The 25061-nt window shown below is 41.8% G+C and overlaps 1 protein-coding gene across 1 annotated transcript in view; it reads left to right on the top strand.

Moving 5' to 3' along the window:
* LOC112982670 (zonadhesin-like) overlaps positions 1-3732 on the top strand; it is a 120193-nt gene extending 116461 nt beyond the window's left edge. The window contains exons 84-85 of the mRNA XM_026099220.2: positions 333-470; positions 1825-3732. Coding sequence (XP_025955005.2) covers positions 333-470; positions 1825-2013 — 327 coding nt within the window. The 3' untranslated portion in view covers positions 2014-3732. The remainder of the gene's footprint in view (positions 1-332; positions 471-1824) is intronic.
* Positions 3733-25061: the final 21329 nt, after the last annotated feature.

Here is a 25061-nt window from a genome sequence, read left to right as displayed (position 1 = left end):
TCACCTCTGCATCTCTCTGTCTTATAAATCCCTCTAAAAATACACATTCAGTGAGACATCTCTATTTCTTGCATATGGCTTGTGTCCTCAGACTTGGCTTGTTTATCCACCCACTCCGAACAGTGTCCCCTGCTAGAAGATGCTGCCATTGCAGAATGTATTTTCTGTGTTCTAACTGACAGCACATCTTCATGATTATTTTTTTCCTCCGTTGCATCTCGGTTTTACCCCTAAGTCATGGGAAAGGCGTGAAAATTCATTTCTTTCATATGCTAGTAACCTTGGTTATTTGTGTTGCCCTATTTTCCATGAAGGCGTTCTGTGTTCTCTAGCTGAAGTTTGCAAAATTGGAGGAGACGTTGGATAAGTTAAACGAGGAGTTTTTTGAACTGACGATACAGGCCTTGAGAAGCCAGGAAGAAGGGGAATTGTTGGAGCAGGAGCTCAGAATGCCGGAGGAGTCAACCGTGGTGAGTCACGTTTCGTTGTGTTGTCTTTAACCAGCTGTAAAGGGGGTGGCCACAGAAGCTCATCTTTGCGTAGGCGCATGCTGCTGTGATTCAGCTTTCCTGCGTTGTAGAGGTAAAGGTAGGTGAAAAGGGCACGCCATGAAACAGTTGCTTAAGCAAGTAAGTTTTATTCAAATCTGAAGCCTCATTTGTTCCAAGGTTTTCAGTTCAATTTACTACACAGCAGAGGAAACTCTGTTTTCCTCCGGCTTAAAGATTTCTGTCGCATAGTTGGTTCTGTCAGGCAACGTCCCATTACTTAAAATTCTCCAGCAAGATAAATGGCTTCGTGCCTCAGTCCTCAGGTATTCTGTGTCCTTATGGTATAAGTATCAAGTGGAGCTCAGCTGACATAAACGCATTCAGGCAAATGAGATCTCTGCTAAACAGCAGTGAGAAGCAGCAGCCTAGAGTTAAATGGTGTGCTTTTTATCCAGAATCTGAGAGTTAGGACTCATTTGTTCTCTTCTTGTTCCTATGTGTGATATCGGATAAGTCATGAAATTTCTTTGTCTGTTAGTTTCTCCATTTATTTTTAAAAAGCCACTATGTAACCTACTGCGAAATGAAAGTTCATTAAGATACATAAAGAGCATCACAGCCCAGCCTTACGCTATACAGTAGTGAGCAGAGGTGATGAGAATTCAGTGTACAGAGTAGCAGGGTATTGAATAAAATTAGTTTTCTATAGCAAACAGTGGAGGACAGTCATTCAGCTATGACTCCTTTTCTTTCTCTTGACTCCTTCGTTCTCTCTTGAGCAGGTACTTGCACAAACACAGGATTTTTCTTTCATGCAAAGTCATTTCTTAGAGCTTTTCTGTTCATTACAAAAGGTTTCTGGGCAAAACAGATACAGCCAAGGTCTGTGATCTTAAAGAGCAATTTATAGGCAAGAGAATGAGAAGCCTGGTTCCTTTCATGTATACAGGTTTATGGCAGTAAATAAACAAAATGAAAATAAGCTAGATGTCTTCTGAACCGATTATTTTCTTCAGAGTGGGGCTGAAATTTTAGTGTGTAATGCTCAAATTTCAAAATGATTAAAGGAGTGGTTTTGGAATAATTATTCATGGATTGTGTCATTCTGAATCTCAGATGTAGTGGGCTTTGCAAAGGCCTGAATGTGCTATCCATAGGCAGCTATGCAGCTTGCCACATGGTCTGGAGTTACTGAGTCAATGTATAGTGCTGGCAGTGTCGCCTGTCCTGTGTTCTTCCCGTTGGAGTGGGCTACCTCATGGTGGCATGGCTGTCCATATTTGCATTTGAAAATGAATCTCCACTGTGCTTTTGTTTTCAATTTCTGTAATAGACAGCAAGCATCAACCATGTGTGCGGAGCTCAGTGCTTTCCAGAGCTGCTGGATTCTTGGGCCACAAAGAGGGATGAAGCCCTGTTGCTGGAAATACAGAGGAGCTGCATTGCTCAGAGGATTGAAGAGACAGAAGCAGAACTGTTTTATCTTCTGCAAAATAAAATAGCCACTAGATCACTTCCTTGAGGAACCTAGCTTATTCTTGGCACTGACTAAAAATTGAAGGATTACAGGAGAGTATGTGCGTCCACAGACAAAGTTGCATTATCTAAAGTATCAGAATAGATATGTATGTAGTTAGAGACATACTTGGTCAAATATATAAAGATGAATCCATAATCTGTTTGCTCAACCTGGATGAAATACATTCATACTTGCCGGGAGTCATCAATATTTTATAGGCTTGAGAGAGAAGCTAATGTTCATAACATTGCTTACTAATTTTATGTTTATCACTGCTAAGTTAGTAAAGCAGAAAATATGTGAAGCCGAGGGTGGTATAAGAGGCCCTACTTATCAGTTTAGTGTATTCTGTATATGCTTTATGACTTCTGATGTCAAGGATATTTGAGGGGGCAGATACAGTTTAGAGCCGCATGTCGAAGCCTTGTCCAGCATCTCCACATTGCCTGTGCATTTTTTCGATATACTCGCGTTGATCTCAGTAGGGTCTCCTGCTAGCAGACCTTCAAGTTCTGTGGGGGTGTGCACAGAGAACACTTCAGCCATTCCCTGTAGTGATGATTGCACATCAGTGTAGCTGCCAGTGTCCAGTGCTCTGGCGGAAACCGGATCTTTAAATTGAAGATACAGTCTTCTTACCATTCCTGTTCTTTTCTTGTGTCTGTATGATGCTAGGAGAGTCTGGCCGTGAAGTGAGCTTAGCTTCTGTTGAACAGAAGTGGCATCAGAACACTTGCGCCGTCTCTTTCTGTGCAGTATTCCTTAGCTGCAGATAAGTACGGCAGTGTAAAATTTATTGACTGTGAGCCAGCACGATACCTTGGCACGCTGCGCAGGTAGGCTTCTGCCAGTTGTTTCCAACAGCAAAATCTGTGCTCTTTTCCTTGTAATATTTACTCAGTGCTTATGCATGAAGAGGTTTGTGAAACCACGCCTTCTTGGTTCCTAAAAACAAATCTGTGTTTACTCCTGCCTTTGCATAACCACGGGCAATATTATCAGGGAGAGACTTCCGTGCCTGGGAGCCAAGACAGAATCTCTCAGTTTGGCTTCCACTAACTGTTGTCTCTGGTGGATCCATAGGAATTGCAAGGTCTGTTGCCGTCATTTACCCAGTTTGCTGATTCCACCTTTTCTGAGTTTGCTCCCAGAAAGCAAAACTTTTTTTTCTGGTTCCCTTGCAGTTCCACCTTGGGAGAATTTAATTACTTAGTGGCACTTTAAAGGAACTTTCAGAAAATCAGGAGGATTTTAGGAAGCAAAACATAGCTACAGGCAAACACTACAAAGCACTTATAGGTCAGCCTCTGTGACTGCCTTTTCTAGAACACAGTAATGAAAAAGCTATCACTGCTTTCCTCCTTGCTTTCTTTTTTAGGGTTATCAGCAGATATGTTTATAACAGTACTACATGGAGGTAAGCGATCTGTCAGTCTTGATTGATTGCTGTCTCTGTAATATCCGCAGGGAACACTGGTACCCAGACAGGTGGTAAAGTTAACTGAGTGCTGTGTGGTGTGGTTTCAGGTTATATTTGTAAAAGGCAGAGCGGAAAGCAAGAATAAATAAAATTTGTCAAAATTGTTCTTTGTAACAGTTTCCCAGTGAAAAGAATTGTTCACTTTAGATCAAAACAAAGGTAAGCATGTAAAATATTATTCCAAGTTCTCTCTTTTTTTTCCCCCAGCTTTAGATTTCTTAGCAAATACACTTCAGTTATAATTAAGCAGGTTTGGGTTTCAGAAGTTTTTGGTTTTTTATGGTGTTTTTTTTTCACAAAACCAAAGAATATCAACTGAAAAGACCAGTTTCACACAATGTTTCTTTTCATGACGTTAGTAGATCCAGGAAAAGGGAAGAACAAGTAAAAAGAGGAGTGATGAAACCATCTTTTTTGTTCTGCTTCTGATGTGTTTACTGTTGGTAGTTCTTTTTCTAGTGGTCTCTGGAATCTCCTGGAAGTCCAACAGTGTCTAGAGTAGCTGTGAAGTCCCCTCACATTTGGAAGCCTGCCGTTTGCCAGAGACTGCTGATAAGAATGATTGAATCCAGAATCACTTAACTTGGAGTTGAGAGAAGGCTTACAGGGCTGTTGGTTTCGCTTCAGTTGGCTTGACTTATGCCTCCATTAACAGAAAATGAAAAGGCTCTTTTCAACATTCAGTGGAAAGTTCAGCTCCTTGAAGACCATTAAACGCTGCTGTGGCTGTGAGAATGAGGGTATGGTGAGTTCCTTGGAAAGGAACCTGCTTGGTTTATGGCTGTGTATGGCTCTGAATTCTGAAATGATACCTGCTGAGGCTGAGTGGTTTCTGCTAATTTTGTCTTCCAGTGTGAAACTGTCATCAAGCTGCCCAGAGTGCTAACAAAGCCAGACAGTGTTCCTAACAGTGTTTGTTGTAATGACTGAGTCCCCCTTGGCTCTGTTTGTTATCTAGTTAACCCCTGCTTGTCATGCATATCGCCCCATAATCAGCTAGATTCCATGATCTCAGATGCTCTTGGTCTTGGTTTGACTTCTCATGTGAAGAAAACGTTCAGTGAGGATTTCGTCAGTATGTCAACTCACATGAAACGTGCCAAGAGATCTATTAGCTGATTCTTGGTAGATTTTCGCACTCAGTGCTTGAAAATCCCAGTTGAGGCTTTCAAGTTGATGCCTGTCAACTTAACCACATTGGCTACCCTTCTGATTGCTCTTAGACCATAGCAAATGCAGTGTATTATGACCTAAGTAATCCCACAGCAACAGAAGTTTGCACTGAATTATGTGACCTATTTTTTTCCACGACTAAAAGCATACACACTGATGCAGCTTGCCTGACTGACTGTCAGAGTGAGAGGTGGATGTTTATTTTGAGATGGTCCTGAATCATAGTCCTCAACCAAAATACACCCAGACTTTGGGCTGTTTTGAGATGTGGATTATGTTTGCATAGCTGAGACTTCTCTTGAGTTTAATTGCCATAGTTCCTGTTAAGGTCCTGCCCTTCAGCCCTCACCTGGACTTGTGTGTGTTGTAGGTGAAATCAAATTGGCAGATGAGAATGGCCAGGTGAAGAATTTGCTCCAGAACCACTATGCATCAGAGCTCCTTAGTGAGAGAGAATTTTGTGTGCTACTCAAAGTCACATGTATGTAAACTTGCTAATCACAGTGTTGGAGAGACTATTATTTTCCTCTGCAGATGAAGAAATACCCACAAACTTAGGTGAAGGTTGAAATTTAAAAAGGATTTTCATTGTGGATTTTCCAGCTCGAACCTCTGAGCATCCTTCACTCCACACTCGGAGATGGTAGGACCTAAAGGTGCTCAACACTTACCAAAGACAAAGTTAAGATATCAGAAATTGGACATCCGAAATTGAAGTTTGCTTTTGAAAATGGTCTGATGGAAGGCAGGATTGCCCCCATGTATTATACAGGTTTCCTGATACTCAGTCCCAGATATGACCTCCAGAAAAAGTTCTTTCAAAAGTTTCTGGTTTAATAATGGTGCTTTCATCCTTCACAGGACTTGAAGGTTCCCAAGAAGCTGTGTTTACACCGCTGCTGAAAGATTACAGCATTGTCATTCCAAAGTTCCTGGGTAGGTAGCTTTTCCGAGTTAGATGTTTATATAACCTCTTATTCAAGCCTGGATTGTGGTTCTTGAGGAAAGAGAATATTGCTTCAGTTGTGTGCCTCCGGGAGGAATAGAAGTCCGAAGCAAAGAAGAAAGCTTTTAATTTATAGTCATAATGAGAAGTCTTCCTTTCCAGAACTGAAAAACTAAACTAACCATAAAAAAGAAAATGTTTCTGAATATCCTTTTGTTTTGGGGTGAGGTCCTTTAGTTGCAGATCAGATAGTGTGTGCTGGGGAAGTACAAGGATTATGTTTCATCTTTTCTTATCAGCCCCTTTTTTTCATCTCTCTGCAGCTAAATTGGTCAAGTGGGAATATTTGGAAGTATCTCCTACTAGAGTGAAATCTAGAAAATTTGGCAAAAAAAAGCAGCCTTGCATTTAGATGTTACATTCGCAGAAGGTGAGCAACTGGCTTGAATGAGGTCTAATATGGTTACACTTTCTTTGGGCCCCCAGCAGCTATCCATGAGCATGTTGTCTTTCTACTGTAGGTAAAAGGAGTCACTCACCTCAGGGCAACCTGAATAAAACTGTGGCTTCCCTTTCCAAACAAACGAGGAAACCCTAATAATGGCAAATCCCAGGATTTGCTTGGTGCTGAGCTTTTGGAGGATATCTGTATGCCTGTTGGTTTATTCCTTGATAAAACACTTTATTTGTTGGGTTGTTTCCAGAATCCTGAAATACTAAATGACTCATTTCTATGAGAAAAGAATGGTCTCGCTGAGCTAGTTCATCAGTGATTCACATATTTGAAGCTGGGCAAATGCTTAATACCTTTGCCAAATTGAAGCCTTAATTCTTTGTTTGCTACTGGCCCAGAATTGTTTTTACCCACACAACAGGATTGTAGAGCTACAATACATTCTGCAACATTTCCCCTGCCCCACCACCTCCCCCCGCCCCCCAAACACACCTTTTCTTTTTTAATAAAGCTTAGACCATGGATCTTTGTCCCCTGAGCAGCTCCTGCAAGTGTCAGGAAGGGAAAGCCCCTATTACACTTACCCCCAGGTGAGCTTTCTCTCCGTTCTGTGACGCTTGTGCAGGCAACTTTCCCTTCAAGGCCCAATTTAGGACTGCTGCGTTGAACTTTATATAATTATTGTCCCTTTGCTACTGTCATAGCTAATGTTTAACCACCTTTACGGGCACGATAGAGATCTGGTAGCTGAGATATATTTATTTTCTTCTTGATTTGGAACTTTATTTTGATTTGTGGAGTGTTTGGTTTATGTATGTATTCCATCCTTTTGTGGATTATCTTGCCTTTTAGGGTTGTCTGTTGTTTTAAACCTCAACATCTCTTAAAAGAGAGAAAACTATTGATTGCTTTGAATTTGAAAGTTTTGCTCTTCATTTGCACTTTCAGTTGCCTTGGTAACTTCACTCTGTGTTCCTGGGTCTGTGGTTGCATGGTACAGACGGTGTAAATTGGAACTCCGCTGCAAAGCTCAGGGTCCGGTTTCGTTCTTCGTATTGAGTAGGCAGTGCGGACAGCTCTAACACTTTAATTCTTGGAGCTCAGAGCACATTGTACTGCACCTTTCATTATGGGTTGATATAGACTATACAGACAGCTTAAATATTTTACCAATGTTAAACAGCACAGGAGTAGCAAAACAGAATCCAGAAATCCTGGTTCCCTCTTCTGCAGTCTAAGCTCCATTCTGTGCTTTTTCTCAGTTCTTGGCAGTTACTGTTTTAAACAACTTCAGAACAGATCTTGTGTATTTCGTGTGCCTTTATCATGTAAAGGATCAGCCTTTGTGAAGAGTAAGACACTCAACAACTCCCATTTAGATCCTCACGTATGCTGCAGTGGCAACTGACGGATGCAGACTATTTCCCAGAAGCCGTCATCATGCAGTGACTGTATGAATGAAGCTCCTGTAGAGTTTGCTGTATGCAGAGTTATGTGTGTGATACGAGGCAGAAATCATGGATTGGAATCAAATGCTGAGTATTTCAGTGTGTAAGGAAGGAATTGTGCTTCCCCTTACAGGCTTGTGACTAGTGATTTGCTGTATTAGAATTATGGTTGGTTGAGAAAGTTTTCTTGCTTCTTTTTTGTTTACGTAAAAGAAAGAAGGCTTTTGCTAATAGAAAACCTTTTCTTTTTTTTGGAAAGAGTTGGATCCTTTGAGAAAATATTTGGTATAATTGAAAAAGGAATAATGCTAGGAAAAAATGAAATAAACTGGTTATTGGCAAGCAAATATTTTCCTAGGCAAGAACAATTAGAGCTCTCAAAACAGTCAGATATGCTTTAGCAGTTTTCTTTGTGTTTTTTAAGGCATGAGCCCAGTTATGTTCATAAATGTGAGCATTGGCAGCCTTTGCTGTTGCGTGGATTTTTAGCACCAGGATCATCATGTTTGCTTAGTATGGTTTTCTCTAAAAGTGGGCCAAGAACATTGTCCAAAAATCTGGGCTAGTTTCTGTTTTATGTAGTTTGTATCTTGGTTCACATGGGCAAAGGTGCTGATCTGATTGAAAAGCAGATGTAGAAAATTTCTATGCCGGGTTGGTGAAGCAACAAAAAATACGACAGTATACAAGGCTATGTAGTATTTATTATAAAATGCAACTCAAGCCTCCAAAAAATAAATAAGGTTATGTTAGAATAAGAAATGCACAGTCTGTACACGCAAGATAGTATTCGTGTCTTGTTGAAAGTTTAAGCTTAAGCCGCTCAGAAAGGAAGAACACAGAGAACCTTAGTTCTTAGAACAGGTTGGTACAGAAAGGGGGATCACGGCTTACTGTGATTACCACGTGCAGCTGACTTTTTAATATGTGCCTCTCAGAAAGCAGACGCCCTATGGGTTAAGACGTTTTGTGAAGACAGCACTCTCATCGCTGTACAGTAATTGAGGGATGTGAGTGGAGTTGTGTTAGATAAAGGTAGAATTAGTGTGTTAGGAGTGAAAAGAAAATTAGCTTTCTGCAGGATGACATGGGGCCTGGCTGCTTGGAAGCTGTACCCGGTTTTCTTGGTGAACTTAGTCTTGAGAAACAGTTGCAACTTGCAAAATTCTGGAAAGCCTTGTTTTAGAGAGATTAGAGTGCTTTATGTCATGGTACATTGTCACGACTGCAGTTTTTGCTTTGGACCCACTGAAATCCTTGCGCACACTGGACTTCATGGCATATCACAGAAGTTGGCAGAAGGGCAAAGTTCAGCCCCAGGTGTCTGCTTGTAGGATCAGTCTTGTAGTTGATTCATCTTTAGCTTAGTGCATTTATTTCTGGAATCGTTGAAGTTCAATTAACGTGTGTCCTTAGTACTTTCATATTGACTTTTACCTGACCAACTTCTATAAGTAGACTTTACAGCTCCTCACATGGGTCATAACTGCTTGAGATGGACCCTGTCACATCCTTCGCTTAGTAGTAATCCTGCTGATTTGCTGTACTAAGTACTTGTTTATACATGGCTCGATGAGAAGCATATTAAAACTGTTTATAGTAGCTAAGATAATCATGCAAAAGCAGTAGGGTAACCTTTCTTCTTCAAGGTTCCTCTTAAAAAAACTGCCATAAAACCTAATCAGTGAGAATATAACTTTCTTCTATAAAACACGCATTGACTCATTGATCTCAGAGTTGAGATAAATTCACAGTTTTAAAGTTGCAACAGTTAGTCTTATGAACATCTTTAGTTGCTGAAAGTATTTCAAATTAAACAAAAGGATCTCAGAAGTACATGTATTATTAACAGTGGCCCCCAAAAAGAAAAGGGCTGTTGGGGCTCTGTAGTATGGTTCCTGAGATGCTGATGATCCTGCAGTGAATTCACTGGTGTCTGTTTATGTGAGTACTGTGTGCCGGTTCTGGGTATATTTAGCTGTTCATGTCATGGGAAAGTATCATCCACATTTTGCACAAGGAACTGATGTTCGGGGGAAAATCTTGGTCACTCAGCAATTCAAATGCCTGCTCTTGGCTTCGGAAGTAAAAGCTGCAGCTCTTCTCCATTAAGTTATAGGAGGAAATCTGTGGCTCTGGACAACCTACATTCATCTGCTTTAAATCCATTCATTTTAACACTTGCCTTGTGTGTCTAATTATTTGTTCTGACAAATTCTAATGCATACTTTTAAATACAGTAGGTAGCATCTTCTTCTTGTGAATTTTGCAGAAATATCCAGATACGTAATACTGCGGTGATACAGGACTGGTAACTACAGTCATGTTACTGACATGCTGCACTGCTGATGGCAGTTGCCAGAGGCATGATGCAGTTGAGCTGTGGAATGAAATTGTGCTGATATTTTGGAAATGTAAAGTAGTGTCTGCTCTGGATTTGTGGAGATAAAAGGTTGTTGGGACACAGCATTTTTGTAAGGCAGCACCAGAAATAACGGACAGTTACTTTAGTAGGAAGTCTCCCTGTTTTCTCTTGAAAATGCAGAATTCACTCTTACCAGAAATCTGGGAAAATGAAAATCAGATCAAGGGAATCAATATTCGTGGTAGCTTTTCCTAGGAAAGAAGACGAAGATGCACTTGAAAGAGTAGCAGCTAGACAAAATGACTTTGTAAATTAAGCAGGGGAAAACCTTGTCTTAGAGTAAGTCAGGTATCCATTCCAGTCATTAGAAAAACTGGAAGTAACTTGAACTAAGCAAGGGGAAACTTGTTTTCCTTCTTGCCTGTTACTGGCTGACAACTTTAGGCCTTGAAAAATAGAGACCTGGAGAATCCACTCTAATCCACCAAAAGTATCGGACATTAATTCACCATCTCCCCCTCACCCATCTGTCAGCCACTGTAAGTTTCTGACAAATCAAAGCCCAAAATAGCAGACAGGATTCACTGTTGTCTGTGCAAACTCTGCTGCAGCCCATTGCTTCTACACCTTTGGTCAACAACAAGAAAAAAAAAATTCTATTTTTTGTGGTTGCATAAGCATACCAAGTGCACACCTGTAATATTCTTTTGGGGATAAAAGCCACTACTAAGCCTATTTCTCAGAGGAAATCTGTCAGACCAAACATAGATAAAGTGAATAAGGTGGTAATGAAGGCATTAAAAAAGCTGGTAGTTTCAGGTGCCAGGCTCTTGCTGAATTGCGCCAGAGGGCTATTGTGTGTGGGCCTGACAGGTTAGCCTGTGTAAACGGTGCCGGGGAGGTACTAGCTGGTAACTCAAGGAAGGCAACATGCTGCACAGTCGAAGGCCTCTGGTAATGCCAGATACTGAGGCCAGTTACTTCCTAACACGTGTAAGAAACCATTCTCCAAAGCAGCTTGCCTGAAGCAGCCTGCTCTTTAGGATCAGCAGACTGAGCTTTACTGCAAAGTTAGAAAGTAGGAAGGGAGAATTATGGCAGACCTAAGCATAGATCTTGTGCTAACTGCTTTTTGGGAAACGTGCCACGTAATGAATATGCTCACAGTGATACCAGGGAGAGATCAGAGATAAAAATGGATACTCATGGTTTGGGTTTACATTATGACACTTCTGAAGAAGTTGAAAATTGAAACAATATAAAGACATGGTCCTCTTTATCGTATGCTGCTTTAAAGTTGGGATTTACCTCACCTACATGAAATTTGAATTTGTTTCGCTATAAATGCGGCCGGGACCTGTTTTTCTGTTGTCAGATAAGTCAGAGCTCATTTCTTCTCTTCTAGCAGAAAAGTGTTCTGCAGTAAGTAAACAGTCCTTGAACTTAGATCTCTCCTGAGGAAATAATTTTAAATTTAATATGTAAATGTTGTGTGACCCATAATAAGTCCATCAGCAAATGTCCCCCATCAATGATTTACCACCCTGACAGTTTTCCTGTAGCATATTTACCTGTGCTTTGTAGGTCACTAGTAAATAAGAATGAGGAAAACTTTGTGGTGTTATAAATCCTTTGCTTACCTTGGCTTCTCCGCCCTGCCTTAGCAAATTGCAGTTTTGAAACTTAGGCAAGCTCCAAAAGGAAGTATTCATGTTGCAGAATTACTCCCTTGAAGGTTTTTTCTCCTGTGTGGATTTTTTTTTTCCTTCCCCTTCCTGCCACATTCACCTGCTGGACTGGGAAGGAATTTGAGACTCTGGTGTATGTCCTGGCCTCAAGGAGAAACTCACCTTGTGGAGGAGTCTAATCACAGTAACGAGCAAGCTGGATCCAGCTGCAAACTGAGCAAGAGGCTGTGCAGCCAAGCGGCTATTTCCCCTTTGAGTTACTAGTTCATACTTCATTGGGTGGTGCTAAGTGTGGGGGGCAGAGGTTTACAATTCTCCTGCACCCCAGTTAACCTGCCCTGGTGTGTACCCTGTTAAAAAAGTTCAATTATAGCTGGGCAGCTGGGAATTGGGAGGAGATTTGTCCTGTCTGTTCAGGATGTAATGAACTTTCCTCCAAAGTAGCTCATACCTGGCTATTCCAGACAGAAATATGGAGTAATTCAAGTCTAATCTAGTAGATCTGGCTTGAGGCTCCTGGGAATTAAAAGAAAAGATTGGTCCTGCCATAGTAAAGAGGAGAAACTGGTGCTAGGCCAGGGCCAGGCTGCTCAAAGCGTGGCAGTGGAATGGGAAGAGGTAGGACAGGGAAAGCCCTACACATGCTAGCTTTGTGCTCCTTCTGGGAGGCCTGAGGAGTACTGCTTGTGTGGGAGAGGCCATCTACTCTCCTAGCAAAAGCTGCCACTTCACACACCCTGACTTCAGCCACAACAGCCAGTCTGGTTTTCCAAACAGTCCATCCTAAAGTAGACAGCAGAGCCGTGGCTACTTGCTGCCATTCTAGACAGGAAAGCTGGGTCTGTGATGCAGTATATTAATTTTTACTTCTGCTACGCTTGCATTCTTTTCTGAAGATCTTTGGCCAACTTCAGCCATCCTAGCTGAGAGGTTGTTTTGTGATCCAGGTTTGTGGTTTGGATTTCTCCCCAAGTCAATCAAGCTTCTTCCAAATCCTGCCTGTATCCTCTGCCTGTAGTGTAATAGCCTGTGACAACCTTACTTTTTCAGAAGAGATCACCAGGGGAAAACCAAAGATTTCTGGTTTGTATGTCTGTTTCCTTCATGACAGTGACATGGAAGGCATTTCATCCATGACCTAGATCATAAAGATTCTCACAAAATATTTTCAGTGATTTACTGTAAAGAGAGATGGTTAACCAAATTCTACCAATGAATAACTTCCCTTGTGATAGAAGGAAAAAGGTGTGGTTTTGTCATGCCAAGGCATGGCACCAGATTCTTCACTAGTATGGTGCTTCTCCTGAAGAATAGTGATATGCCATTCTCCATGGGGTTTTTTTTGGTATACTTTTGTATTATAACTTTGCATGCTTTTGTTATTTCTATGTCTGTTTTGTATATAAGTGTCTGGGACTTTTTTTTCTCTCTGAAATCTTCCTAAACACTTGCTCTCCATTGTGTCTGGTGGCAATGAGTTTCACAGGCCTACTATGCCATGTGTTTTCAGGGAAGCAGTAAAGCAGCTTATATGGCTGTCATCTGCAATTCACTTTACTCGATATTTTTCCCAGGAATGTCACCTTTTCCCAATTTTCAGTTTCAGCTAGAAAGACAATTGAGACCCCACCATCCCAGCGAAGAATGAGATCAAACACAGCTAGCCAGAGCTGATTGCACAGAGAAGAGCCCTGGTGTGAATTCAGGAAAGGTTTAGTTTGACTGGAATGGTACACTATTGAGCTTGAGGTATATCTGCTACTGAGAAATCATCTTGCTAGGACATTCCAGGTATCCCAGCCGTGATGTCTGAAGAAGCAACTCCACTTTTTCACAGAATGACTGACTTGGATGCCTAAAATGAAATGGAAATAGAGCAATGTTCTGCTGCTGACTTGACCTGGGGACTTGAATATGTAAAGGCCGTAAGCAGATTCTTTCCCTGATTCTGCCAGGAACTACGAATGATTCAGGGCAAATCCATTAATGTTTGTGCTTTGGGAGCCTTTTGAACCTCACTGAAGAACTGGGCATAGGTTATTCAGATTGATGGCATAGATCTATACTCCCCTTTCTCCACATCTGTTTTGTGGGTCATAGGAGTCAGCTCAGAGCATTGTATCGGGTTGCTTTTCTGAATCTCGACGAAATTCAGGCCTCCAATTCTAGAGAGCACCTGGACTTCCTGGCACTTGTGTGCTAGGAAGAAATAGAAGCATTTTTGTGGGATAAAATCCCTAGCAGGACTTTGATTATTGTCTGTTACAATCCCATAGGAAATTACATTTGAAATGAACTTGGCCCTTAAGTCACCCTTTTGGGGTGACTTTTTTTTTTAATGGAACTGCACTGGAGAAAAAGAAGGTCTTTGTGGGAAATAGATTCCATTTGCTAGGAACAGTGCAGATTGTCAAATAAAATCAAACTAGATCCAAGGGAAGTTTCAAAATTGCTGCAATTTAGCAACTACCACCTTGAGAGTGGAATAATCTAGGAGGATGTCCCAGCACTGTCGTGGGCTGTCTCCGTACTCTGTTGTTTAGAATAAGGAACTAGATTTGCTGCTAACACTGTCAATGGCCAAGCTTTGCAAAGGCTTTCTCTGTCTCCGAGTTGTTTTCTGCAAAACAGGTACAAAGCCTGTTGTAGAAATTCTCCTGTGGAGCTGATCTTAACTTTATTTATTTCTGAGAGGAGCCTAAGCAAAAATCTGACATACAGGCACTCAAATGTGTCTATTTGTGGGAACCTTGGCACCTAGACTGTGCCCTCACTTTGCTGGTCGGCTTGTTTGTTTGTTAATGAGAAACACCTGAGTTGACTGTGTGTTTTCTTCAAAGCCACAGTTCAGCTCAGTTCCAGTATGACCTAGGTCTAACCACCTGATTTTTTTTTTTTGTTTATTTGAGTCAGACTGGTGATATTTTCGAAGGTTTTATTCTGATCTTTTTGATCTGTTGTTGTGTACTTCTCAGCCTAGTTTACTGTTGCTTTGGATCTTGCCCTCATTCAGGTCTGTGCAGTATCATCCTCACAGTTCTGATCTTGATAAAGCAGTACTTAGAAATCTAAATTCTGCCACCATAACACCCTTTCCTTTTTTCTGTTTCATTTTTTTCTTTGAGAAAATGGAAAGATACCAGGAAATAGCACTGTAGGCACCTTAAAAATTAAAAATAGCTTGATATTTTTTTCTTTTTCTATCACGTAACTTTACTGCATCTCCATGGCTCCTTCCTCCTCCCAGCTCTCCCTGCAGGCAAGTAGCAGAACCAAACTCAATAGCAAAGAGACGCAAAGCACTGCTATAAGCTGTATCTGAGCTTTGACTTTCCCCTTTCCTCCTACTTTCTGGCACCGCTTTTGCCCCTAGCAGAAGTAAAGGTAGCTTCTTCAAGCAATTGGGCTTTCTGCTTTGGGGGAATTCCCTATACTTTGTCTTGCAAATCTTACCTACATCCTCACTCAGTATATTCTGTTTTCCCTATGTGCAGGACTTTTGATCTGCTGCTGATGTGTTTCTCTGAGTCCATCCATTCAGCACACCTTTGCATTCATCCCTCTGTCCCTCTTTGTTCCTGGCCTCCTTATTGCTACCATGACTCTGCGAAGTTGTTTTTTTCCACTTTGTTTAGGATCCACAGATGAAGCCTGTTCCTGATTTTCAGACTGCTCAGACTGCTAGGGAAGTCATTGGAAGCTATGACTGAATGGCTAGAAAATAGGCCTAGAGACAGGACAAGGTATGTCAGGAAGTCTACCAGCAGCAAGTTTACTTAGATGGTAACTTGAGATAACAGAGGTAACTCAGTCCTCTCCTTATTTTCTTTCAGTTCTTTCATTTACTTTTGTTTCTCCTCAGTTCAAGTCTCTCTCCATTTCTTCATGTCTCCCTCCCCTGTTCTGTATTTTCTTCATTCAGTTCTGTTTTTCAGCTTCTCATTGAAAATATCTGAGTTATCCTCAGGCCTTTAAAGGCCTTTAAAATCTGTGAAACAGTAGAGCCATATTGGTCTGATAAATGGACTTGTTCTCATTTTTCATGTTCTCTCCCTAAGACCGTGATTACAATACTGGAGGTGGACAATTAAATGTGACGGGCTTATCTGAGCCATTTTGCTTAGTTTACCTTCCTGCTTAACACACAGAGTCATCTTGTCTGCCAGTTGTAGCTATAAAGATTTCTTCTGTGCTGCTGGGAACTGCACCTCTTCTGACTCAGCCTGCGTGACAGGGAGGGACCAGAGAGATGTCAGAGCCTGGGGCAACAGTGGTACATGAAGGTGAGAGGATCTGCTGGTACCAGCAGAGAAGGGAGAGCGCAATCTATCTGTGCATGTAGACAGTCTCTCCTTCCCTGCTGGTACCAGCGCATTCTCCTTACTCAGGTTCAGGCTGGTACCAGCATTTTTTTTTCCCCCTTGGCACAGTATACTTTGTTTTTCTAGTTAGTTGGAACAGTGGTTGCACCTGCTGTTACAGCTGAGGGAGACCTGTTAGTGGGCACCTTTTCAAAAGCTTGCCTTTGAACTGTATCCCCATTCTGTCCCTGTCACCTTCTCTGCAAAAAGGCCAAGGGGGACAGTTACAAGGGGAATATCTCTGTATGCTCTTAACCAGTGTGAATATTACTGAGAGCAGCCAGTCTAACATTGTGCAGCCTTAACTGAAGCCCAGTGCATCTGGGAAAAAGAGAGCTAAGTGAGAGATTCTTGAGAAAAAAGAGAGAAGTTTCTTATCTAGATACTTAGTTCTTGTTTGGAATTTGTTTGGCTGTCCTTGGTGTTCAGATCTTTTCACAAAGGTGAAATATGGTGTATTTTCTCCTATTCAGTCTCCTGTACAGTGGGCTCATCCTGCAAACTGTTCCCTCCAAGCACTCAAAGAAGGTACTGTGCTCATGCAAGGTGCTTTCAAAACTCTACTGTGCCATTTTGTTGCCATCAAAGTGTAGTCTGTGGCAGATCTTGACAGTTTTGGGTGTCTCCTTGAATCCACAGTGTAGCATACACACTGATGCTTCACTTGAGGCAGAACAGAGATTCCAGAGGGATGCGGCCCTGAAAAGCGTTGCCTCTATCTATGAAAAAATGGGGCAAGTTACTGAACAGGTAAAGCAAACTAAGGTACTGGCCTAAGCAAGGCCAGCAGCAGAGATTCTTGCAGCCAGCGTAGGAAGCAGTCCACGGAAGTGTCAGCTGCCCCATCTTAAAGCGTGGCCTGGAACAGTGTAAAGCAGTCTTGCAGGGCTTCAGACCTGGCAAAGTGACTGTATAGGACTTTCCTCTTAAGAGGCTAGGCCTGAACAGAACAATGTGGTTTTTCTTGTAGTTTCTCAGTTGCATATCCTAAGAAGATGTCTGTAGTTTTGCAAGAGTAGTGGCTGGAGAAGTATGGAGACTATGTAGGGCTGGAACAGTGGGACAAAACAGAAATGCTGTAAGACTGAAGAATTCACAGCTTGGAAAAATAAATAAGGTGATCATCTACAATATTTTTATTGTCAAGATAGTTTCAGATTAGGGCATTTCTTGCCTGCTGACAGTAGGTTACTGATAAAGTACCGTTTGCTTTTCCCATTGAGACTAGAATGAGACTGGGCCAAATTTTTATTGCTTTACCAGCAGGGTTCCATTATAATGTACAAAAGGAGCAGTTACAGATTCTTTTTTGGAGGAACAAAGGCTTAGCCATGTTTGTGTTGTGTGTAAAGCTTCAAGGCCATGCTATTTGCATCATAATTATCATAAGTTCATTACTTTTCTTTCTGTTTAAAGAAGATTTAGTTACAGTGAGCAGATTTCAGGTAGTATGACAGCACGCGAGTTTGTTGACTTGCAGGGAAGAGAACCCACCTCATTCAATAGAGACATCTATTACTATTTTGACTGTTTACGTAAGAAATACGTATTTCTTGTCTTGAAGAGCATTTATCATGTTCATCTTAGAAGCTTACAGGAACACAGAAATGTGTCTGCTTTATGGCTGTAAGTACGGCCAATGCATGTGCTCCAGTTCTGTGCTTGCGCGCAGCTTCAGTAGGGCTATCCACATGCAGGAAGTTAAATACAAGCACCTGCAGAATCAGACACTACATTTTCTTGTTGCCCACATCAGCAGCATTTCCTCATCTTGCTCTGTTCTTACTGATGTTTGGAATAGGCTTAGGCATTACTGCTTCTTAATTCAAGGAAATATTTTGATTGTATCAGATATAAAAGCCTGTCTTTCTTTGACTAATAATGTGGACCTTTTGGGAGTATAAATACTGGAACATGTCTGTTGCAAAATGTATTTTTTTAGGAAAGCACGTCCCTGAAGTCACTGAGAAAATTGCCCCAATGCAGTGCGTGCAGATTGCGCCGGCCAGCCCTGGGTGCCGCTCCTGCGCTCTCCCCAGGCCAGCACGGCAGTGGCCTGGGGAGCCGCAGCCCCCCCTAACAAGCAGCTTGCGGCCAGCTGTGCACTGGCCCATCAGCAGGCATTGGGTGCAGGTGCGCAGGGCTGTTGTCCAGGCAGGCTTGGAGCCGTGTGCTGCCCGTGGACTCAATCCCTCACGCTGTATCTCTGAGTGGGTGAGGAATATTTGACTTTGCTGTTGAGCTTTTGCTCTTTTTGGCTGTGCTTGGTGTAAGTACTCAGCACTTAACCGCTGCTGGGAGGCTGGGGGTGGAAGAGCCTGCCTGTGGTGAGGGGCTGCTTGCGGAGTGCTGAAGGTGGGGGTGCTGAGGCAGAGCTTCACCTCAGGGTGCTGTTGGTGAGACACTGGCTGACTGTGGTCCTTGTGAGCTTGGCAGAGTTTCTCTGCCCGTCAATGAATGCAAGGCAAAATGGGTTGTATATTGGCTTTACCCTTGACTAATGCCAGCTGTCACCCCTTCCTTGAACCCCTGTTGGGTCTGGGGAAGGTGGGCAGCCACCAGACAGCTGCGAGTGTGATGTTTTGGGGGTCAAGGTACTTTTTTTGGAAGAGTTCAGATGGGACCTGTGCTATGCTCCCCTGTGCCTCTCTGAGGCATAGGTGCCAGCAGAGGGGGAGAAAGCATGCCAGGGAGCAGGCTCGGCTCCACTTCTGAGCTGGTGCAGCTCCTTTGAGGGCCAGAGACTGTCAGACTGTTCCTTCCCCACAGTGATCGGAGGTGCGGATGCTGTGGGAGATGGTGTTTAACTCCGCCAGCTCCCTCTCATGACAGCTACAGAGAGCTTTGTTTTCACTGCAGTTTTATCTTCCCTAATGAAATGCAGGCTGTCAATGCAAAGAAGGCAGTTTTTGTGTGGAGTTGACTGCTGCTGGAGTAACACCTGTGACAAACTCCAGGCAGTGCCCATGCAAACGCCATTTCTGGTAGACCAGCTACTCCAATGACTGCATTGAAAAGATAGCTAAGTGCCAACGTGAACAAAGTCTTACTTGGTTAATAGTTCTGTTAGTCTGTATAACTTAAAAATGTCTTCTCCCTGTCACCTGCTAACTGTTGTGATTGGCTTGAAAACCTAAGCAATGTTTAAAAATAACAAACCCTTGGAGGTGGGATATCTTACTGCTCTTGACCCTTCATCGGTTATGCTTGTATGCGCTTTTTCACATTTGTGAGGACCAGAGGGTTTCTTTAGAAAACTTGGACGAAAACCATCATATTGGCTCTAGGGCAGAGCTTTAAAGGAAAGCCGTTGATCACTGCAATAATATATATGCCTTTTCTTCCAAGAGTGATGCAATAAAACTGAGAATTGGAAAGCGAAAATAAGATCTCGGAGGCTGATTTATATCCCTCGATAAAAATTTCCCACTCTTTAGAACTGGTTAGTTTCCTCATTCCCCTTTAAAGTCTTTGGGGAGCTACAGATAATCAGTCTTTGCGGAAGTCATGGTAGACCAGCTCAAGGTCATGAGGCTTTCCATTCTAAAGACAGCATTCCAAATTTAAACTATATAAACCTTAAAATATGCAGGTTGAACTTTAATTATTACATCTGATATGTGCTTTATTGTAACGGGCCATACTTTCAGCTTTACTTGGTAAAAATGAGACCTTTATTGCAATCGTTTCTCGGCTGAATACCTTCTGCACACCCACTGGGTGTATGGGATACTAACAAACACTGAATTGTACCATTTTTCATTTGTTCCTACCCAGTCAGTACTGTATTTCCAGAGCTGACAATGATTGCTTTGGACCAAATTGGCTGACTGAATAAGGCAGCAGTTATTACTATTTTTTTTCCAAAGTTGTGCTCTCAAGTCCTGGGGACTCTGACCTTTATGACCATAAAATTGGTAAGCCAACTGAAAGGTACAGGTTGAACTTCCAAGGGATGCAGTAGTGCAAAATTACAAAGCAGTCCCAAAGCCCCTAACCTTTGTATTTGCCTCCTCGACCAAAGCATAACCTGCAGTTCATTACAGTCAAACAAAGTACCTGTCTTTCTGGCCTTTGAATCAAATTTCTCATGTATAAAGACCTCTCTCTATAGTGGAAGTGGTGCAAATTTGAACCAGTTTCCCTTCTAGGAGACCAGCAAGAGATTTTCAGAGATTTGGTCAGATCCATATGGAGTAACCTCAGGAATACGACTGGCACAGTTTGGCATCAGTCAGTTTGTCTTACTTGAGGATCGCTTGGGGGTTGACTTTTATTACAGAAAATTTGCTACGGTTGTAGGAAATGATCTTAATATAAAACAGGAACTGTGGCCTTCAACTTGGGATTGTTTCAAGGCCAGCAGAATAATCTCTGTCACAAAAGTACAGAGGCTGAGGGCTAGAAATGAGATTTTCCTGTAATGGATGTTTAACTACAGCAGTTTTGAATGAACAGCTTTGTAGCAGTTTCTGTGTGTTAAGAAGAGCTGTGAAGTACTAAACTTGTAAATTCAAAAATATTCTTGATCATTCCAATCATGTCAAGTTTTCTGGAAAATGGGTAAGATCCAAACTTGGGCTGTCCAGTAGATGTGGATACCTGGCGAAGAGCGGAGTATCTGCTGCAGTTGTCTTGGCAAAATTCAGCACTTCCATCTGCAGTAGCCTCATTGAATTCATGTACTGAGGACTTGGCCTTGTCTGGAACAGGAGACCTTAATCCAAGTGTTTTCACTAGGGCTATTGGCCTACATAGAGTATCAGGAGTTACTGTTTTGTTTGTGATACGTACACAGCTGCACAAAGTCTTGTTTTCTTTTTTTGTTTGTTTGTTTTCTGTAGTTTGTTTTGGATTTTTACTTAAAATTTTTATGAAATGCTGTGTTCAAAATACGCAGCCAATTCCAAAAATCTCTCAGGAAAGAGTGAAGTAGTCTTTTCAGAAGGAACAATTGCCTGTTGCAATTCATTTTCCAGTTAAAAGGGCATTAGTTGGAAAAGGCAGTGATATTTCAGAGTAAGATGTTGTACAAAAGCCACAGTTCTGTTCTAGACTGTTTGGATGTTTGTTTTTTTTTTGCCGTACAAGTCTCCTAGGAAGTTCATGTTTGTCCTTTAATCCAGCATACGATGCTGCTATTAGAGAGGTACTTAGCATTCTGCCTGAAATTGCTAGCAAAACGAAACAGAAGTCTAGCAGCACCAAACCAGTTAAAGTTGATTCTAGTTGAGCTTTGTTTCCTATAATAGCATGCTTAGTAATGTGAGCATTTAAATGGTCCCAAATGAGCTTTGAAGATAGCATCTCACAATTAACAAATGGTAGCTCAGGTTGCTGTAGTGATGACAGTTTGTCCAGAGAGGCTGGTAGGTACCCAGTGCTGAGAGAAAATGATCTTTGCATCTAGAATTTCTGCTTGTTTCTTTGTTTTTCATTTATGGCCTCAAATTTTGTACCTGCAAGTTAAAATCTCTTCTTTCAGCTTAAAATTAAACTTCAGTTTACAATGCGTAGTTGAAGGAAATTCATTTGCAGTCTGAGCAAGAAATTGAGTGTCATTATGAATGCAAACTATGTTGTGCTTTCTGATGCTGTGACCTAGAAGTTAGATGGATTGAGTGATTATGGGGTGTGCAGTGTTGCCAGAAAATACCTGCTCCCAGGGGGTCTTTCACTCTGGTGGGTCTGGACTAGTTTTTCAGTCACTTTGAAATAATGTTTTGGAAAAAGTTTATGAACTAGCCTGGTTAAAGCAGGTGTAATAAGCCATGACTTAGGAGATGGTGTTTTTCCTACGTGAAAAGCTCTAGTATCAGAGGAAAGGGTTGCAGCCAGGTTCTCAATGCCTGAGTGTTTTGGTCAGAGGATGGGGTTGTAACAGTTCATTGGGGTGTCCGTAAATCGGGATGCCCTAGCTTGTGTAACGCTAAAGATGTTTCTGAGACTATGTCAAGCCCCAACAGCTGAACCATAAAATATTTTATGAGTGGTGGTGTCAATCTGCATATGGATTACATGTGCTTTTACATGTTACATCACAGACCTGCACGAAGGCCCTTGAGAATTTGTTATCCCTCATGGGTCGAGTTCTTTGTGTGGTAGTGCACCAGCGGGAATCTCTTGAGTTACAGGAATAAAGAAGAATTACTGTGTTTTCCTCCCTCCTCTAGCTGTGATTGAGGTATCCATGGGCCAGCAGTGTGGTGATGTCTTCTGAAGAAGGTTCCTTGCTCTGGAGGTGCCGCCGCCATGGAAGGTAATGGAAATAATTTCCACCATATAATTTGGGTATGGTTCTGGTTTCAAAATAGGAATCCTGCCTATGAGTTAGTGACAGCAAAGGCGCTCTCCACCGTGTAAGAATACCGTCCTCCAGTCACTGAAATCTCTGAGTATCACAAGCTTTCTCAAACAATTCTTAACCTCTTGCATCATATGATGTGGTTAAAAATGTAATACTAAGGATTCCCTATTACAATTAGTTTTGAGGGGGGATGAGTATCCTACGTGAGGTCTGCAAAACTGATTAACACACAAGGGAATATGCTCTACATAAAGCAGTCACTAAAAAGACTGCATTTAGATATTACATGCACCTCTCCTACTACTACCAAATCAGTTGCGTATTTGAGTGTAAGGGAAAATTTAGACCTGCTATGCATAAGAGTTTTAGCTCTTACACAGTTATAGCAGAAGGTAATACTATTTTTTACCTGCTGGAAGCTTGACTAATCCCAAAATGAAGTGCTCGTGACTCTGATTTGTTCAAAATCCATGTGCTAGGAAGTATAGTACAAAATCCCAGTGTCCAACTGTAGCATGAAATGCACATGAGCTCACAAACAGGATTCACAATCTTGCCATGAGAAAAGGTCTATGTGTAAGTCTGTAGTAATGTACTAACACAGCCAAGATACAGATCTCATAACAGAGAAACTAGTGCAATTTGTCTGTCTGCATAGCTTTACACACAGTTTTCCAGATTCTTGCCATCCTTGAATTCTCTCTCTCCTTTGCTGTGGAGTAGCACTTTGCCTTAAGCCAGTTCTCGGTTTTCATCTTGCTCTCTCTTGACCAGAATGCAGGAATTGTCTAGTAACATAGTATGTAAAAGGTGAAAGGTGTTCAGGTTTTTTGGGGGAGGTGAGAGCTAGTTTAAACTAGAGAAAACTGCAAAGAAACCGTTGTTAAGAGGAGCAAAAGGAAGTAATGGAAAGCTGTGAAGTTCCGCATAAGCAGTAGGGACTTCTGACTTGTCTAGTCTGGCTGAGGCTGGAGCAAGAAAGCACAGTTTTGCATTAAAGAAAAATTTCTCAGTTTATGAGCTAGTAACTTAACTGTCGACATGCTTGCTGCACAGTTGTAGCCGGAAAAGAGACAGGCTGCTTGAAGGTATATCAGTTCAAAAACTGTTCCTGTCCTTTGTGTGTCTTTGAGTTATTGCTGTTTATTTGACTGAGGGAAAACAGTCTTATTCCTTTTGAGGCTTCAGAGCTGACTTAAGGAATTTATATGCAGAGGACTCTGAGTGGAGAAATTACGTTTTCTTTTGGTTTTAGTGTTTAGCACGGGAGGATCATGGTCCATTGCTATGGTTTCTGCATGCTTCCACCCCTCAAATTATAACAACAACAACAATAATAATATGCATGTAGTAGTAAGAAACCTTTGCACAGTTGAACGCTGCTTGTGATAGAGACTGCGCAAGATTAAATGAAAACATAGAGCCAAAGACCTGACCAGGAAAGTAAATTACCTTCCTTTGTGCTATAATATAAAGAGTCTGCCAGCTCAGTTTTTCAGATTCTGGGTTATAGTGTGTGTATTCTGCCCACATTTAGAATTGAACTGAGTGTCTACAACGTTTTTGGTTCAGGAGCCATTAGAACATAAAGATGCCATGCCATAGTGAGCATCTTTCACCTGCAGACAGCTCAGATCCAGAACAGGTGAACTAGAATAAATAATGCAGCGGTAACTGTAAGAATTGATGTGTGACATAAATACTACCATTTCTGCAAACTCACTGTGAGGTTGGAAGGAAGATGCCTGCGTGGGTATTTGAGTTGCATCAGTGTATACATTCATGCTCACCTTTGATTTAGCTGCTCTTAGTCGGTTGCGTAAAATAAACAGGACCTGCTGGATTGTGCCTTCGCTGCCCTTTTCTTTGTGAGTAGTCTTAACTTGTTTGCTAGGGAAAGCAACCTTCCCTGAGCTTATTGGGTTAAATGAGGTCTGTGTTAAGGCGAGTTTCCTGTTCACTTGCATCAGATACCATAACATCAGAGATTAGTTAGTTTTCAGTGGAGAGCAGTTATACTGGACCGGGAGGTATTCCTGGCTGTGTCCCGCACATGCCATTACTCAATGGTCTGTGTTGTCCAGTGCAGTAGTTCACAGATGCGTTTGTTCTAACAAACATTATGTATGCCAGGGAGTGAATGTAGGATTCATTTTTTACACACCTGTGGCCAGTTTGTCACTCTCATTTGCCTTAATGCTTTCCAGATCTTCTGTAGTATTGGGAAGTCTCTCAAATTCAGGAACAGTGAATCTGTCTTCAGGCCTTCTTGGGCATTGTCATTCTTGGAAATGATGTTTATCTTCTGATTTCTTCATCTTGCCTTTTCAGTTTGTTGCTTTGCCTATGTCTGATTTGGACTGTCTGTTTAGACATTGATAGAATAAAACAGATTGCTAAGTACATCTTATCCTCTCAAAGAAAACATTGGCATGAGGGAATCATAAGCAGCTGAACTGTAGAGGAGTTGTTAGGTTGCATACTGTTCCTAGTCTCGGAAGAGAGCTTTGAACTAAAATGACATGTTTAAAATGCAAAGGAGCATTTGCTGGTGACTCTTGTTAAAAGCAGAAATGACTTTGCTGGTATGAGAGCAGACCACTCCAGAATCATCTGCTAGATTTGAGGTTTCTGCTCCAGACAATCAGCTGCTTTATTTTGTTGTTACTGATATTCTAGATGTTTTTGGCTTTGGTATTTACCTAAAACAATTATTCATGTGGGAATTTGTGATGCTGCAATTCCTCCCCACTCCACTGCCCAAAAAAACTAAAAAAAAGCCCTGCACTGTGCTGTTCACCAGCCTCACTTGAGCATGGAGGTATATGG

The sequence above is a fragment of the Dromaius novaehollandiae genome, chromosome 21, assembly GCF_036370855.1.
Source record: "Dromaius novaehollandiae isolate bDroNov1 chromosome 21, bDroNov1.hap1, whole genome shotgun sequence".
NCBI classification, from domain to species: Eukaryota; Metazoa; Chordata; class Aves; order Casuariiformes; family Dromaiidae; genus Dromaius; species Dromaius novaehollandiae.
This window is presented reverse-complemented; position numbering and strand designations above follow the sequence as displayed.